General features: G+C 39.5%; 1 protein-coding gene across 3 annotated transcripts in view; it reads right to left on the bottom strand.

Moving 5' to 3' along the window:
• The window catches only part of kcnip3a (Kv channel interacting protein 3a, calsenilin), a 77,585-nt gene that overhangs the window by 3,833 nt on the left and 54,601 nt on the right, over positions 1–19,151 (bottom strand). For 2 of the 3 annotated variants that reach the window (XM_039681751.2, XM_089119485.1), the window contains 3 exons: positions 4,041–4,165; positions 1,081–1,150; positions 900–970 (listed from right to left, as the gene is read on the bottom strand). In XM_039681751.2, coding sequence (XP_039537685.1) covers positions 900–970; positions 1,081–1,150; positions 4,041–4,165 — 266 coding nt within the window. Of the gene's footprint in view, positions 1–899; positions 971–1,080; positions 1,151–4,040; positions 4,166–5,681; positions 7,278–19,151 lie in introns of those variants that run through there. The other variant, XM_089119484.1, reaches the window with a different exon arrangement.

The following is a 19,151-nucleotide window of genomic DNA, read 5'->3' as shown; positions in this document are numbered from 1 at the left end:
TGGATCAATGATTTTGATGACATCACTCTGCACTTCAGCTTCTCATCAGACTTCCTGTCCAATCAAAATCTCTCTAGAATCTGAAGAGTCCCGCCCACTACATTATAAATAAACGCTGAAGCTGCGGCCGATATCAGTCACTTGTTTGCACATTTACTAATTTACTATCTCTAGATGAGGGAACGATCGCGTAAGCTAGCTTACGCTACGGGAATGATTAGTCTTTTCTCAGATATTAAAAACCAAAAACGTATCCTTAATTTTTGTATCCATTGTCAACGCAGTGCAGCAGCTGCAGACAATGAGCGGGCTAGCTAGCAAGCTCATTGGTTGCTCTGCGGCAACTGCTGCAGCCTATAGACGAACTTGAGTGATCTCGTGTCCAATGAGAGGCGCTCGCGCCGTCATTGCATCATAGCCCGCCAGAATGGGTGTGACTAGAGTGTATATAAGCAAGGTTCGTAGGCTGCATCCCTTTTAGCGAAGCTCTTCCAATAACTCAGAAAAGATGAATCCTGTAGCGTAAGCAAGCTTACGCAATACGAGAGAACCTCTCGTAAGAAAACTAAATGCTATTGGCCAATTTTTAAAAGGGGAGGAGTTGTTCGATATGTCCCATCCTGTTTTCCTGATTCAGTGGAAATTCTGTCAACACATTGAATAATGCATTCAAGACACTTCAGCAGGCCTTCGAAGATATTACATGTCACATCCTGATGTCCCGTGTCTTTACGGGATCTTTACAGCATGTGTGTGAACGCATGCACAGATTACAGAAAATCACTGGCAGTGTGAATGAACCAAAATCAAACGATACTGGAACAAATCTCGAGACACATCATCTGTATATTTTCTGGAATCTCTGTGTGAAAGGGGTTTATGAGTAAAGAAATTCTCACCTCAAAACGAATTGAGCCATTTCTGTCAAGATCAAATGCATTAAACAGGAAATGGGCGTATGTGGTGGCATCTGAGGGAATAATGAAAAATAGATCAGTAAGATATAAAACTTCAAATTAGTCTTCAATCTGACTGCTAAACCAATATACAGATGATTTAGTGAAAAACATTTGTATTTACCTCCTTGGGGAAAGAACTGAGAGTAGATGGTCTTGAAAGTTTCCTCATCAACCAAACCACTTGGGCACTCCTTAAATGGAAAGAGAGGCACATCTAATTAAACATCTAATTAAACAGATAATGGACTAATTCTCACTGTGCCACATCGGCAGCTCATGAAGGCTTTAAATAAGAGCATTGTGCTAATTTTTTGCCCTATATTGTACACATCTGCTTATGCAAACAGAAAGAACAACATTTTTATTTCAAAGCTTTTCTTTAAATATGAACTGTCATTTAAAAAAAATGAATTATACTACTATTAATTGTGCTGCAGACATGAATGATAACTCAATAGTGCTGCTTCTTGAGAATATGTGTGCTAATACTTTTTAAATAATCAGGTTGAGTTGTCACCTGTTGGACATTAGGATGGGTGAAAGAATTACACTTATGTTAAGGGAGGAACTCAAGTCCAGAATATTTGTGATTAGACTCTTTTGACTTGATGGGCCAGTGAGAAACCACTTAGCAAGCTGTTACGGTTTGGGGTTTGTATCTTGTTCCTGATTCTTGTCTGTAATGTGATTCCCTGTTTGCCATGTGTCTTGTCAATTGTTAATTGTTAATTGCCAGAAGGGTCTTCTCCGCCCTGGCGAGCTAGAAGGGTTTTCTCCGCCCTGGCCGCCCGAAGGGTCTTCTCCGCCCTGGCCACCCGAAGGGTCTTCTCCGTCCTGGCCGCCCGAAGGGTCTTCTCCGCCCTGGATGCCCGAAGGTTCTTCTCCGCCCTGGCCAACCGAAGGGTCTTCCCCGCCCTGGCCGCCCGAAGGGTCTTCTCCGCCCTGGCCACCCGAAGGGTCTTCTCCGCCCTGGCCGCCCGAAGGGTCTTCTCCGTCCTGGCCACCCGAAGGGTCTTCTCCGCCCTGGCCACCCGAAGGGTCTTCTCCGCCCTGGCCACCCGAAGGGTCTTCTCCGCCCTGGCCGCCTGAAGGGTCTTCTCCGCCCTGGCCGCCCGAAGGGTCTTCTCCGCCCTGGATGCCCGAAGGTTATTCTCCGCCCTGGCCACCCGAAGGGTCTTCTCCGCCCTGGCCACCCGAAGGGTCTTCTCCGCCCTGGCCGCCCGAAGGGTCTTCTCCGTCCTGGCCACCCGAAGGGTCTTCTCCGCCCTGGCCGCCCGAAGGGTCTTCTCCGTCCTGGCCACCCGAAGGGTCTTCTCCGCCCTGGCCACCCGAAGGGTCTTCTCCGCCCTGGCCACCCGAAGGGTCTTTTCCGCCCTGGCCGCCTGAAGGGTCTTCTCCGCCCTGGCCGCCCGAAGGGTCTTCTCCGCCCTGGATGCCCGAAGGTTATTCTCCGCCCTGGCCGCCCGAAGGGTCTTCTCCGCCCTGAATGCCCGAAGGTTCTTCTCCGCCCTGGCCGTTTGAAGGGTCTTCTCCGCCCTGGATGCCCGAAGGTTATTCTCCAACGTGGCCGCCCGAAGGGTCTTCTCCACCGTGGCCGACCGAAGGTTCTTCTCCACCCTGAACCCCTGCACAGCCTCGGGGTTTGTCACGGTTTGGGTTTTGTGTCTTGTTGCTTGTTCTTGTCTGAGGCCCCGTTTACACGAAGGGAAAACGCAGATATTTCCCTGCAGATTGGCCTCTCGTTTACACGAAAACTCCAAAAACGATTATTTCTAAAAACTCCGGCCAAATTGGAGATTTCTGAAAACGGCGGTTGTGTTGTCGTGTGAACTGGGAGAAACGGTGTTTTAGGTTCTCTCTTGTGGATTCTGAGGCTTCTGATTGGCTTGCATGGCTTTATCCTTAACCCCTACACTGCCACCAATAGGTTTGGCATAGTTATGATGGCGCTCGAAGGCATATTTATGCGGGTGTGTAAACGATTTTATTTTTGAAAATGGAGAGAAGGAAAATATTCATTTTGCAAAATACCCGGCTTTTTGTAAACGTGGCCTGACATATGATTCCCTGTTTTCCATGTGTCTTGTCAATTATTAATTGCCTGATCATTGTTCCCAGGTGTTTCTTATTAGCCACACCCTCTTGTTATTTTGTTTTCCTGCCTCTAGTTCAGTCTTTGTGAGTTCTTGATGTTATAATGTTTGCTGTCAGCTGTGTCTTTGTTCCTGTCTGAGGTTCCTGTTCTGGGTTTTCTCTGGATTAACTTTTTTGTATTATTATTATTATTATTATTAAAAAGTGCTTGTTATTGGATACAAGCAACCATCCAGAATACTCGGAAAACTGCCTAGCAACAAACCAACAACACCCACAGTGCCTTAGAAACTACTTAGCAAAACCCCAGAATTTGCAAAAAAGAAACCACCTAGCAATGCTTTAGCAACCACCCAAAATACTCTAGCAATACCTTCGCAATTAACCGCATCCGAACACAACGAACAACAAACAGTGGTTAAATGTAAAAAATCATTTTTTTTTTTTTTGCAGTTCTGTTTGGAGTTAGTTATACAAAAATGAAATCCTTAGTTTTTCTTTAATAATGCTCTCAAAACGTTAGCTAAAAAAAACATTATACCTGGAATATTTTACTTTTTCTGAAACGTTTTAGTTGGACATTCATCGAATGTATTTTTAAATGTTACTTCTGTAATGGTTGCTGTCTTATGATTGAAATTGTGAAATGGCCTTAGACAATAACTAAATAATCTGCAAAATGTTATGTTAATACATTTATTTCATGCATGGATTCTTTTGACGGCGCTTTAACAGCTTGCAGCGCCATCTGAGGGAAAGTTAGCCAGGGTTCAAAGCGCCAAAGTAAAATTCGGCATTGAAATGGTGTTATTCACCAGTTGCCAATATAATAATACAATTGTTTTACATTCCAATAGTGTAGTATTGCAATAATAATAAAATAGTTCTTAAATAATATAATACAATATTTAATATTTTTATAAATGCCACTGAATACTGACCTCAACATTAACCCTTGTTTTCCCCCTCTCCTTCACAGATACTTACATTTTTGAATCCCCGATAAAGGGACTGCAGCTCCTTCTTGGTGAATTTGGTCTGAGCCTGCAGCTGCTCCAGACCCTCAGGCTGATGTCTCACCGTGGACAGCTCTAGGTCACTTTCACTGCTGTCTATGAGAGAGAAAGAGAGAGGAAGAAGGGGGGAAAGCAGAGAGAAAAAGAGGGAAGGGGTCGGGAAGGGGGTGAGTGTATGGGATGCGGGATGGGGCAAGAGAGCATTTTAAAGAGGGAGACCGCGGTTGCGAGGAGAGAGAGAAGAGGAAGGGGGATGAAAGCAAAAGAGTTAGCATAAAAGTCAAAGACAGGCAGGAAGAGGAAAGAGATGGAGGTTTGATTGACAGGGTGTCACTTTCTTTTTCAATTTGATTGATTGCTGATGTCAATTTGAATTACTTAATTTTTTGAGGTTCCATACTTTTACACTAAAGCAATTATAATTGATGGGTTTATTTGTTTCCTCTCAGCTCTGCTATGACTGCTAATGTCTGGAAAAGAGTTAGCATAGCATAGCATAACAATACACTCACCGTCTTAACAAAAACAAATCAAAAGTGAGAGGGTTATAAGAGAAAGACAGAAGAGAAAAGAGAAAGACAGAAAGAGTCAGAGAGGGCGAGAGAGAAAAAGAAAAGCAGTCAAGTCAGCCACAAAAATCAGAACAATAATCACAAAAAAGATGAAGGAAAAGAATCCATGTTAAATAATCAGTGTTGTTATTGTAAACTAAAACTATTCAAATGCTGTTTTTTTTAATTGAAAAAAAAGCCGACATAAAATAAAAATATGAAATGGAAAACTTAAACTTTAAAAATTTGAGGTACTAAATCTGAAAAAAATAAATTAAAGCTAAGAACACTAAAATATTCTATGATCAATAAGTTATGACAATGTATGATTTTACATTGCTTTAACTCACCAAAATAAGTTCAATTTTCAACTTTAATAAGTTAACAAGATTTAACTAAATTTAAGTCAGTTTAATGTAATTTAAAATGTTAAAAGTTAAACTGACTTAAACATAAAAGTTGAATGTTACAAATGTAAGGTAGCAATGTTTTTCACAGTGAAAATTACTAAACTCATTCAAAATATAATTAAATACTATATAAATAATATAATACTAAAATAGCACTGCAAATAATGAAGCTTTAGGGAACAAAAGATATTAAAATGAATTCCATTACACCAAAATATTAGCTTTTTAAGCTTAAATCTAACATTAATTGGTGAGATTTATGCTTACAAGAAAAACAAAAATGTAAGAAAAATCAACTAAATATAAGATAAATTCTCTGAATATTATATGCCATTTTGCCTCTAAGGAAGTTTAGATATTTTGACAAAATCCCACAGATGCAGGGGCGTAGAATTTAGCGACGTGTATCCAGTGACCCTTATATATCCCGCAATAACTTTGATCAAAACGTAAAAAATATATTTATATATTGATATCCCCATCCCTACCAATTTCAAAATCAAACCTACGCCACTGCACAGATGACATCTATTTAACCCATAATATTATTTTATGGTCATGTAAATATATGACTTATAACTAAGCCAAATCAAAAGCCTCCATTTTCAACCAATCCCTGAAATGACGTTTGCTAGTGACTCTCTCTCTCACCTGTCTCAGTTATGTCTATGAGTCCGAGCAGATGCATGAGTTTGAGAAACATTAAGACCAGGCAGACAATTCCCACGGTCTGTAACCCCTCTGTCTCCCACCTCACACTCATCCTGAAAACACTTTTTCACTGCCCGTCTTCCAACACTTGTTCTTCCAGGTTAGTCCTGTTTTAGACTGTTAATTCCACAAGCTTCATGAATGACTCATAAAAATCCAGTAGAGCCGATTATACAAGTCCTGCATCGATAGACATCTGGTCCAGATGATTTTCCAAAAAGTCAATAAAACATGGATGAAACAAAAAGTATCTTATGGTGTCATTTTGTCTTAGCCTTGTGTCCAAAATGACTCTGAAGTCCATATATTTGCTGGTAACTCTCCTCTCTCATTATTTCTTTGCCTCTATTCTTCTCACGTCTATTTAAAAGTTCACTCTGACACAATTTTCTGAGGGAATTGAGAAAACTCCCACTCAGGAGACAAGTTTGTCCCAATTAGATTTAGACACAACCCTAACATGAATCTTGAACTTTGACATGATAAAAAAATTATGCTTTAAATGAGACAAGATGTTTGGAAGTGTAGTTTCTTGTAAAAATGACACATGGACTTAAAGGCAGGGTAGGTAGAAGTTTTATAAAAAACTTTTCCCCAAATTTGTTTAAACTGTCTATGTATACCAATACATAACTAAAATGTAAGTACTCTGAAAAAGAAAGTAATCAAATCGAGTGTGTCTGTAGTCCTCTCAGTGCTGCAATAAACACAGCTAATTATTTCCAAACGGGACGAAAGAAATGATTGGCTGGGCGACTGTCCCTCTCCCTCACTACCATGGCTACCATCACTGCTGTGTAAGAGCAGCCCAAATGCGCACACACGTTTGCTCGCGGAGTGGAAGAGGTACGGAAGCTTGGAAGAATCACAATTATGGCAGAGAAAGAGCAGTCAAAATTCGCAGTTACCTGCATGTCAGCGAAGGAAAACCACACAAAAAAGGAAGAAAGTATTTGAAAAGGCTATGACCAAAAAGTCTTTGGATAAAGCAAGAAGTCAGATGAGAGTTAATATCGGCGGGGCTTTCCAGCCATGGCGACAACCGACAACCAGGGGCTGAAAAGTGACGGCAACAGTGCTTTTGTGGAAGCTCTTAACTACAATAATATAAAATACAAGCATAGCAGAAGTTATTACTCCACCACCAGCACATGATGCCATTAATTCTCTATATTGTTGAACTAACGACTGGTGTCGTTACTAGCTTGTTTCAACAATAATGCATCGTATTATGTTGGTTAAACAGCGAGTTACGTTGTTCTATGGGAAACACAGCCCTGATTAGTTCCTATTACTATAAAGCCCCTCCTTTCGAAAAGCGCAGTAAGCTCTGATTGGTGGGCTGTGGGATCAGTGTTGTGACTGGTCTTTTGCTTCCAGCGTGTTTTGGAAATGTCACGCCCTTAACCATTACCACAAGACATTACTAACACAACTCAACCAGGCCTTGTTCCCTTTATTTTGCACATTCCTTGGGCTGGAATTATTTAAATGAGGAATATTTTGAAACTCAAAGCTCACTGTAAAAAATAATCCTGTAAAAAAACAACAACAGTAAACTACTGGCAGCTGTGGTTGCCAGCATCATACCGTAAAAATACGGTGTGTTACTGTTTTTGAAATTAACAGCTAAATACCGTATTGTCAGCTACAGTATAAAACTTTAATTTAACAGCACAAAAACAGTAACATGCAGTATAGTTACGGTATGATGCTGGCAACCACAGCTGCCAGTAGTTTACCGTTTTTTTTACAGGATTATTTTTTACAGTCAAGGCATTTTGGGATTTCAGAATCAGAGTAGAGATTACTGATATAAAGAATAACTCCCTGTGGAATGGACTTTATGCTTTATAATTTTGCAGACCTTTTTCATGCTCACACAGCAACATTACAGTAAAGAAAGTTGAAAATGTAGAAAAGCATGATAGGTCCTCATTGTTGGAATAGATACACTCATAAGGTGCCCTACATCCTGCTTCCCTTGTCTTGTGAACCAGTTTCCCATGACTAATTATTCTCTCTGTATTTCAGCCTTTGTGATATGACAGTGATCTACAGAGACTGTTCTTCATTTATCCTCCTACTCGCAGCCTTATTCACTGCTCACTTGCCAAGTGTGAGCTTTAAGATTCTGTATTGCACAACAAATGTATGACAGCAGTGCAGAAAATGTCAATTTTTAGAGGGAACAGCTTCTAAAATGCTTCCGCTTTAAATGCTTGAGTTTAGCAGGATTGATTCTGATTGACTGTCAATGTTTTCATTGTTCATCAGATGGATAAAATCGTTCTGAAAGGGATTCCAACAATATTGTTTCTCTGTGCTGTTATTGATATAGCTGTGGTGTGAAATCTGCTATTCTTTAATCTTGAGAATGATTTTTAGAACTAAATCTTTATCGTTCTCTTTAGTTATCTTTGAATGGGCCTTTAGCATGCAAATATTTCCCAGATGGGTCTTGAACTGAGCCCTTCAAGTAATGTCATCAACTGTGATATAGGGATCTTTCTAAACCGAAGGGCTTAAAACCATGAAAATATATTTTGAGAGCATAAAAAATAAAATTAATTACATTTTGAAATGATTGAAATATTTGAAATGATTGAAATATATTTGAAATATTACATTTGTATTAATAAAGATAGCCGCAAGCAGCAATCATCGGGGTCCAAGCACAAATGGTCTGCAACTTTAAAACATTTCCAGAAAAGTTATTGGGACATTTTGTAAAATGCATTAAAATCAAGAATCTGATTAGTTAATTCTGTTTAAACTTTATTTAACCCAAAAAGTACAATGAATAGATTTTCAATGTTTTCACTGGCCAACCTAATTGTATTTTGTAAATATAAAAAAAGTTACATTTTGATGGCACTCCAAAAACGCTTGGACAGAGGGACGTTTAAAACTGTCACATCACTTTTCCTACACTTTTTAATTGTTCGGCAATGTAGGATATAATGTAGCAGTTTTGCTAGTGGATTTTTTGGCCGATCTCACCTGATACAAGACATCTGCTAAACAGTCCGTGGTCATCATAGTCTGTTTATCCTTTTTCTGATGGGTCATGCATTTAAGACAGATATGGACAACGCATTCTCTCCCCAAGCCGTCACCTTTTGACCATGCTTCAATATCCAACGCTTTAGGCGCCCTTTAGCGTCAGTTACATGACGCGATCCTACTGCGTACATCTAACTGACTAAAGGGTGCCTAAAGCGTCAGATATTGAAGCATGGTCAAAATGCTTGCAAGTCAGGTGACGCCTTAGGATGAGAATGGGCTGATATGGACTTCAGGCAGGCCACTCAAGCACATCCACTCCATGGTGAGTGTCTAATAAACCAATCTGTTGTGGCACATGCAGAATGAGGCTTGGTATTATCTTGCCTCCCAGGAAAGATGTCATCTTGATGGCAGTATGTCTCTGTACAATCCCAATATATGCCTCCACATCAATGATACCGTCACATACATGTATAAGCAAATCACCCATGCCGTTTGCAATGATGCATCCCCAGATGTTTGCTTTTGCAACATGTCTGGATGGTTCCTTTCGTCTTTGTGAACATACACCCTTACCATTACATTATCTATTCTAATCTATTCTGGTTATAATGAAGTCAAAGGGTCCTACAATTTGTGATCCCTATACTACAAATCCCATTTGCCATCAATAGAGAAATGTTTAGAATCAGAATCAGATATCTAACCATTCTTAACCAGCCAAACCTTAACCCCTTGGTTTCAACTCACAACTTGGTAAATTTTCCTTGTCTCGGTTTGAAATCATATAAAGAAACATCGCCCTCTGGTGGCTGATGCTTCAAATCTGTGGTGGACTATTTGCATTATACTATGAACAGACACAAAGTTGAATAAATAAGCATTGACAGATCAAATTCCTCTCATTCAAAAGATCCGGCACATATTGATCATTAAGCACGCTTTCCTTCACAAGTAATGCTTCACCGTCTCTGATTGCGTATTAGATTCACACAACCAACCAGAAACCCAATCAGAAACCCAAAATAAACTTCACCCTCCTGAAACACAGCGTTCAGGAATAGTCAGAGCTGTAGTGATGCCACAGAGCTAAAAATAGTCCCCTGCTGATCCGTTGGGTGGTCCGGCTCAAGGGCCAATAATGGACAAAGATTTATGTATAGATTACACGAGGCACTCAGACCCTTCCAGCTGATGAAGTGTTTATTTGCAAGTTGTATCACTGGATGAATATATGACCTTCCTGGTGCCGATGTATCCCTGCAGACAAACTGCATAAACTAAATTGGTTTGCTGGTCTCAGCTGGTATTACTGTATCTGGTCTATGATTTCCCAACCTGCAATAGCTGATCAGTCACCAAAACCCCTTGAAAATAGGCAAACCATTCCAGCCTGATATGGTTTGGAGAAAAGCCAAGACCAGCAAACCAGCTTAAAGGATTAGTTCACTTCAGAATTAAAATTGATGAACATACTGTAAACAAAGCCATAACAGAGACAAGGGAACCGAGAACAGAATGAGACACACCGAAGTACATTAATGTACATTCCTAGAAGAAAAGGTTCTATATAGAACCTTAAAAGGTATCAGCGCTACATACTGTAGGCCTATATGGAACGTTCATTCATTATCATTTGTTTTGTCCTTTCCGGATTAAATATTTCATATTAATAACAAACATCAAGACCCTAAAATGTACTCATGAATGCATGTGAATGATCACAAAATTCAAGATATGGGGGTTAGAAAATGTATTCATATCATTTTATGTAGTTAATCAATATCACACAAAGAGTGTCACTTTAGTTTTTCTCCTTAATTAAAATTAAAATGTGATATTTAGTCACTACAACAGTTTAATAAACAATAATTTAATTACAACTACAAAATGTTGCAGAATAATGCAATATACAGTATGAATGAATAATAGCCTATAAAGAACCTTTGTGCCAAAAGGGTTCTTTCTTGTCATTATAGAACTTTTTTTTTTTAACATTTAAGGTTCTTTGAAGTTGAGTAAAGAACCTTATGCTTCATATGAAGAGTTCAGATGCAAAAGCCTCTATAAGTGCCATTTGAAATTTTGTTCTAGAATGACCATTTTTATCAATTACTGAACTTGTGTATTTAAGTTCAGTAATTTCACTTAAATGTCAATTAATAGGTCATCTTCATTGCCATTTAAGTGAAATTACTGAACTTAAATATACAAGCTTGATAAAAATTATAATTTTAGAAGAAAATTTCAAATGGCACTTAGAGGCTTTTGCATCTGAACTCTTCATATATAGAACCCCAATGAACCCTTTTTTCTAAGAGTGTAGGACAAGACCTGACAAAGAACACAGGAAACACAGGGGTTTAAATACACTGGGAAGACTAATCAACATGAAAAACTACAAAGAACTACAAAACATGGAAGACAAGAAATAACAAAAGGTCCACACAAGACAAGGATGAACACAAGACAGGAATAATGACATTTTTAAACACAAATTATCGTCTCGCACATCCACGACTTCACGCATTTTGTAATCTCGTTGGAAAGGTCAGGTGGTATACTGACGTAGACGGAAAAAGGTAGGGTAGGGCGAAATTTTCGCCTCCAACTTCAAAATAGTCCGACATCGTTGTATACCTTTAATTTATGTATTGTAAACACAAAATCAGTACTTACGCCTACGTCACGTGACCTTTCAACATGATTATGTAATATGTGGCACATCACAGCTAGTGCAAGATGAGCATTTGTGGTTAAAAAGTAAATAAATATTATTATTTTTTTATATATAAAATGACCAATCGTTTTGCTATAAGACCCTTATTCCTCGGCTGGGATTTCAATAATGCAGTTTATTTCATTTATAATTCTTTTTAAAGAGCAAAAAACTACTGAGCGCACCTTTAATAATTAAAATTGTAAATAAGTTTAGATTGATGCTTGTCAATAACACTGACCAATTATTACTTCTGTTCCTGAAAGTCAAACAGAAGAGACACAAATCAAATGTCAAGACCATTTAAGGATATCGATCAAAAATAAATAACTGTACCAATAGATTAACCAGGCAATAATATGAACGTTAAAATATGACACACAGATGCTAAATATTGCACATCATACATACTAGGCTAATATTTTCATTCCTTTTTTCATGTCTTAATAGTTTGATGTAATTAAAGACAACAAAAATGCGTCATGACACAGAGCACGTCCACCAAACAACAGAAGGAAATGTGGAAGACAGTGGAACATAAGAATATCTCCAATCTCAAACTCAAACTCAAACTATCTCCAGAAGAATTGCATCTATAGTATATGAAGGCGCTGACTCTGATCTGTATACTTTAGAAATGTATGATTGGATATGATCTTGAGATGAAGCAAGGGTTGAGAGGGAAATGGACAGTGCCCTTCAGGACCAGAGACCAACGGACCCATTTTTAGGAAACCGTAAAGAAAGCCTGTTCGATAAAGCATACATAATAAATGAAGGGTAATGTTAGACTGGGTTTTGATTCAGAGAGAGAGAGAGAGTGTGTGTGGTGAGTGTGTGTGGTGAATGTGAGTGTTCAGGTATACCCTACAGTATGGGGACAAACTATACCCACAAATATGGCAATATCGAATATATCCTTGTCCTTGCGGAGGACATTTTTTTGTTTCCCATGAGGAAAACAGCTTATAAATATTTTTTATTTTTTTTGTTGAAAATGTAAAAAGGCATTTTAACAAATGTAATTAGGGACATCTTTATTTCTTTCTTATATATTTAGCTATATATATATATATATATATATATATATATATATATATACTTATCTATCTAACTAGGCACCATCTCACAGTTTTTCCACCATTTTAATAAACATTTGGCCATCATTACTTTAAATTTTATATTTTAAATTCATTTTAAATGGTCAAGTGCAACATTTTAAGCACAAATATTGCCATAGAAACAGCAAGGATATTAATTAAAATTTAAATGATTCTTTTTTAGATGTATAGGATTTTCCCTTTTAAAGTCAACTACTAAAACAACATTGTGAGGATATTCGGCCTTCAATTGTTTTTTTTTTTGGTTTTTCATACATACAGCAATCTAATTATGATTTATATTAAGCAAATAATACACATCAATTATGATTAATAAACAAAAATATACTATGAATTTACCTTTTATTCAGCATTTAGTTATTATTTATTCATTCGAGAACATCCAGAAGGGGAGGTTTTGTCAGATTTGAACACGTTTAGGACAGTTTTGTTCCCACCTGGTGCTGCAGTACTTTAACCCCTTTAAAGCCGTCTTTAAAGCCCACTTTAACACATGAAGTAACAGGTATGTGTTGTGGTCATATTTACCTACAGTAGAGTTAAATTTGTGATAAATTGCTTCAAACTTCAATTAATCGCCTACCAGCCAAATAAGACCCAGTGACCTTCAAAACTCAAAAGCAGGAAAAAGTCAAAGGGAAAAATCTATTATTGCATTCTGTGAGAGTGCAATACCTTTCCTTCACTTTAACACAAACATCACAACATTAGATTTGTTAACACTATCAATCATCGGTGCACCTGACACAACCCTGGCCCCAAGGGCCTAATTGGTCAAGCATATCACCATGACATTAAAGGGGAGGACCTCAGTTCTAGTATTGTGCTTACCTTCCAGCGACATGGGCTCCAGAATGCCGAACTGTTTGAGAACAGCCACAAACAGAATGATGACCACTCCAATGGCAAACAGCTCCATTCCCTGAATACCCATGGCTGCGATGAATTACGACTCTTGGCACAAGAACTTCTAGAACTACTGGAAGTGAAAGTATTATGCTAACACGGGACAAAGCCAACTTGCCGTTGTAGCATGGCATCAGAACAGGACGTCTCAAAAGGAAAGATTAATTTCAGCAGTTGCTCTGAAGAATATTTAAAAGAAAAACCAGGGTATATTTTTGGCAGAACGTCAAGCTAGCAGTGTGCATGGGAAAAAGAGTCTGGTCTAGTTACATTTATTTTGGAGGTGAGAGGAGAAGTCAGTGTTTCCATGTTAGGTCATTTTTTTTCTTGAAAGCCCCATCGCATAAATAAAGAGCTGGATTGCAGTTCTCATACACAGTCCAGATGTGTAAAAGCCATCCCTGGCCGCAAATGTTATTTGCAAGTGTCAACAACAGACAAGAGCATTTTAAACTCTATCGTGAAGAATTGCGACGCTGTGATATTCAAGATTGTTGATCCAAAGGTGTAGGTTTCAGTGTCAAGCAAGAGGCACAAGAGAATGAAGAATCATTCCACAGATCCAGACGAGTGGAACGTGCAATTGCGACTTGGAAGCAATGAACTAATTTAGCTGTTAAAACGATCATATTTCACTTCAAGTCCTAAGTGGCTCTTAAATCCGGATTTTGTCGATGCCGACATGGAAATATGAGACTAATGGGTACCCAAACAGGAATAATTGTCCATGCAGAAGTCATTAAATAAATACTCAGTTTAGTTATATGCACGATCAACATCTGGCACTGCCTCGGTCACTGCGACAAGAACTGAGGTGGCATCTCGAATCCTGGTCCAAAGCATTCGGCGATCTCCTGCGTGTAATGCCAGGTTGGTGCAAATCAGCAAAAAAGAGAGAAAAGAAATACTAGAAGTTTCTTCCCATGGCAAGCGATATGAATACTTTGCAAATTAGGTGGATCCGCCTTGAACTAGGTGCAAATCCAGTGAAGTTCACAATTCTCGACCCCATCAAACCTTTCAAATGGCCCATTAAGTTCGGCGATACGTCTTGGGAGTGGTCCCGAAGAATGCAGTTTCTCGTCTCTCCTCCTTCTCGGGGGTTCTACCGTCAGTCAAGCGCCATCATCTTTTCCATCATCTGTTTCCTCAGAGTCAGCATCAAGTGCTTTTGTCTCTTCTTTCAACTTGCACTGTACAGTTCAGGTTTTTCCACCCTCCCTCTCTTGCTTCTCTTGCCCTCTCTTGTCCCGTAATAATCTGCAAAGGGCAGTTTATCTTCACCTCTCTGTCTATCCCACCCCTCCTTCCGTGTCTCTTCCTCTCTGCTCATCTATGACCACTCCATCCCTTCTTTTATCCATCGCTCACTTTCCTAGCCTTACTAACTTAGACTGCAAAGTCAAACCCCCGTGACTACTGGTCCTTTTCCCCTGACCACAACTCCCTCTCTCTTTTGCTTCCTTGGCTTCTGTCTGGGGACTTCGGAAAAAGTCACATTTCCAAACAGGGCAGAAAGCCGAAGAGAGGGAGAGATACTAGGGGGATCAGATTCCAGGGACGCCCTCCCCTACCGATTTCCCAGCCTCCATCCACCCACATATCTGTTCCATCTTGAGCACTTTCCCTCTCTCTCTCTCGAGTGAATCGGGGCAAGGCCTCTGGACGGAATGGGATAACCAGAGGAGACAACATTAGCTCACAGGTTTTCCTGTTTATAGCATAGCGGGAGAGAAGAGGGGAGAGCTATAATGGCTCAGTTAGATAAAGGAATCAATAACGTCTTAATGGTAGCTTTAAGTCAACCAAACACAATGTGAGATCAAACACTGTTTCTACTGCCAGCATCAGCCCATCTCTTACACCTCCCCCTCGTTTTTTTTATCAAATAGCTGTTTGTCTAGTTAAAAGAGCCATAAAAAGATTATAAATGTCAGATATGACAACAGAACCAGATTAAAAAATAAATAAATAAATAGAAACGAGGTGCTACAATGTAGATTTTTTAAAATGCTGTAATCTCTGGGGAAAATCTTAAAGGGTTAGTTCACCCAAAAATGAAAATTAAGTCATTAATTACTCACCCCCATGCTGTACCAACCCCGTAAGACCTTCGTTCATCTTCGGAACACAAATTAAGATATTTTTTATTAAATTTGAGAGCTGTAACTACCACATAGACTGCCTAAGGGACTGGCTCTTGATGGCCCAGAAAGTCAATGAAGAAAATGTTTAAATATCCCATGTGACTACCGTGGCTCAACTATAAGTTTATCAAGCGACGAGAATACTTTTTGTGCGAAAAAACAAACAAAAATAACGACTTTATTCGACTATTCCTTTTCTTCCTTGTTGGCCTGAAACGAGACATCCTTAGATTTCCACGACGCATGTGCGAGAATTGCGATCTCCTTCAACTACCTCAGTTCAGTTCTCGCGCATGCGTCGTGAAAATCGAAGAAAGTCTCGTTTCAGGCCAACAATGAAGAAAAGGAATAGTCGAATAGAGTCGTTATTTTTGTTTGTTTTTTCGCACAAAAAGTATTCTCGTCGCTTGATAAACTTATAGTGGAGCCACGGTAGTCACATGGGATATTTAAACATTTTCTTCATTGACTTTCTGGGCCGTCAAGAGCCAGTCCCTTGGGCAGCCAATGTGGTAGTGAGACAGCTCTCAAATTTAATCAAAAATATCTTAATTTGTGTTCCGAAGATGAACGAAGGTCTTACGGGGTTGGTACAGCATGGGGGTGAGTAATTAATGACTTAATCTTCATTTTTGGGTGAACTAACCCTTTAATGTCTGGAACGTCATCTTCAAATTATTATGAATGTTACGCCTCAAACCGAAATACACCATCCAGATACAAAATTCATAAAAATCCTAAAGGAATGCCAATGTATCATGATTTGAAAACAGTAATCGGAGACCAACCAACCGACAACAAATAAACATGAATTTACTCCATCCAGTAAAAACCAAGTCGATTATTATTTGATCCACTTTTACTTTTGAATTAGTTCCAAATTGAGATAGAAATGACATTAAGATTTTGAAAAGAGGTTACCCACATAAAAAAAAAAAAAAAATCACATCATAGGCTACGTTCACACTGCAGGCTGAAACGACCTAATTCTGATTTTTTTGCCCCATGCAAACTTTATCTGATCTTTTCATGACAGTCTGAACGACACAGATCCGATCTTTTCAAATGCGACCCAGGCCACTTGGGTATGTGGTCCAAATCCGATATGTATCCGATCTTTTGAAATGCGACTTCAATCTGAACGGCCAGGTCATATATATCTGACACGCATGTCATTGCACGCACCTGTTGCTAGCCAATACACTCCACTCTGCACTGTTATGGGCCGCCGCAGACGTGTCTCTTCCCGTGACAGAGTTGATCGAAGGCGCTCACAAACATAATCGAAGGTGGATCTGGTCATTCGGAAGTTACTGATGAATTCTGTATCAGTGAAGCCATTCACATCAGTATCCCACCACTCCTGGCTGCGACTCCGCACCCACACGTTTCTCTGTTTAATTTCCTTCTTTAAACGGGAAGATTGTAAGTGTGCTGGCTCTATTGTGAAAATAACTTTAATATTGCTAAACGAGCTCCACTGTCGACATCCATTTAGCTACTTCCGCAAACAACAAGTGACGTCGTTGACCATTGAGTACTCTTCTGCGCATGCGGGTCACTTCTGGGTCATTTTACGTTCACGTTCACACAGGAGATCACAAAAGGCATTTAATTGGAAATGTGAACGGCCTTGCAAAAAAAATCGGAATGAGCATTAAGCCCTGCAGTGTGAACATAGCCATAATGTGGAAACAATAACCTGAATTAGTGAATGGATTAGTAAATGAATGAATTAATGATTAGTAACAGAAATTTTACTTTATTTTATCAGAATCCCAACGGACTCTTGTTCCATTTTCCATTTACGTTTATACATTTCATTTAGCAGATGCTTTTATCAAAAGCAACTTACAAATGAGAACAATAAAAGCAATTAAACTAACAACAGGACAACAATATGCAAGTACTATAACCTTTCCCAGTTTAATCTAATGCACTACATATACTTTTGTGTGTATATATTTTTTTAATAAAGATAATAGATATAGAATAGAAGATAAAGTTTTAGTATCAATGGATCAAGTGTTGCTGAAAAAGAAAATGGCCAAGGACATAGCAGCAGCTATGGTTGAGTTGGGTAGGTCATACCACCAGCATGGAGCAGACCAGAAAAAGGTCCGATAAAGACCTTTGAGATGGCACCACAAGAGTTTAGGTAGGAGGGAGCAGAGCCAGTGGTTGTTCTGTAGGCAAAAGTAAAATCAATGACTTGAATTTGATGTGAGCGGCAACCGGCAACCAGTGCAATTTTGTGAGGTGAGTAGTGACGTGTGCTCTCTTCGGCTCGTTGAAGACCACTCTAGCTGCAGCATTTTGGATCAGTTGGAGAGGTTTAACAGTGCAAACTGAAATACCTGCTAGGAGAGCATTACAATAGTCCAGTCTAGATAGAACAAGTGTTTGGACAGGGAGTTGTGTAGCATGCTCTGATAGGAAGCAGTTGTAGCAATGTGGTCTGTAAAGTTCAACTGATCATCAATCACAACTCCAAGGTTCCTGGTTGACCTTGACGGAGTTATGGATGATGAACCTAGCTGAATGGAGAAGTTGGGTTGGTGGTGTTGTGTTGGGTTGGCCGGGACCACAACCAACTCTGTCTGCACAAGGTTTAGTTGAAGGTGGTGGTCCTTAATCCAGCCAGAAATGTCTGTCAGGTAGGCTGCGATGAGAGCAGCAACCATTGGATCATCAGGCTGGAATGAGAGGTAGAGTTGTGTGGCATCAGCATAGCAGTGATAGGAAGCCATTTTTCTGAATCACAGATCCTAGTGATGTCATGTAGATGGAGAAGAGAAGTGGTCCAAGCACTGAACCCTGAGAAACCCCAGTAGGTACATGTAGGGTCTTTGACACCTCAATCCTCCACAACACCCTGAAGGACTTACCTGAGATGTAAGACTTGAACCATTGTAGTGCGGTTCCCAAGATGCCCTTCGTCTTTAAAATTGACAGGAGGATCTGGTGGTTATCTGTGTCAAAGGCAGCAGACAGATCCAGCAGGATGAGAACTGAGGATTTGGAAGCTGCTCTTGCCAGTTTAGAGCTTCAATTACAGAGAGCAGGGCAGTCGCAGTTTCCAATTTTGAAACCAGACTGATTGTTTTTCAGGAGATTGTTCTATGTAAGAAAGGAAGAGATCTGATTGAAAACAGCTCGTTCAAGTGTTTTTGCCATACATGGAAGAAGGGATACCGGTCTGTAATTTTCCAGATGTGCTGGATTTGGAGAGGGGTTTTTTAAGCAGTGGGGTTACCCAAAGGCTGCTTAAATGCTGTGGGAAAAATACCTGTGTGAAGAGTGTGTTTATGATGTGGGTGAGTGCGGATACAACTAAGGAAGAAATGGCTTGAAGTAGATTAGTGGGGATAGTTAGTCATTTTAGCAGTGGAGATATTAACAGAGAAGGAAGAGAGAAGGGATTGATAAAGATCAAGGTCAGTAGGAGTTTAGAACAATGTTCGCAGAAAACATCAGATAACCAGGGGGCAGAAGATATGGCTCTGGG

The sequence above is a fragment of the Pimephales promelas genome, chromosome 14, assembly GCF_988280905.1.
Source record: "Pimephales promelas chromosome 14, fPimPro1.hap1.1, whole genome shotgun sequence".
NCBI classification, from domain to species: Eukaryota; Metazoa; Chordata; class Actinopteri; order Cypriniformes; family Leuciscidae; genus Pimephales; species Pimephales promelas.
Note: the sequence above shows the minus strand (reverse complement) of the source record. Positions and strands in the feature narration are given on the sequence as shown.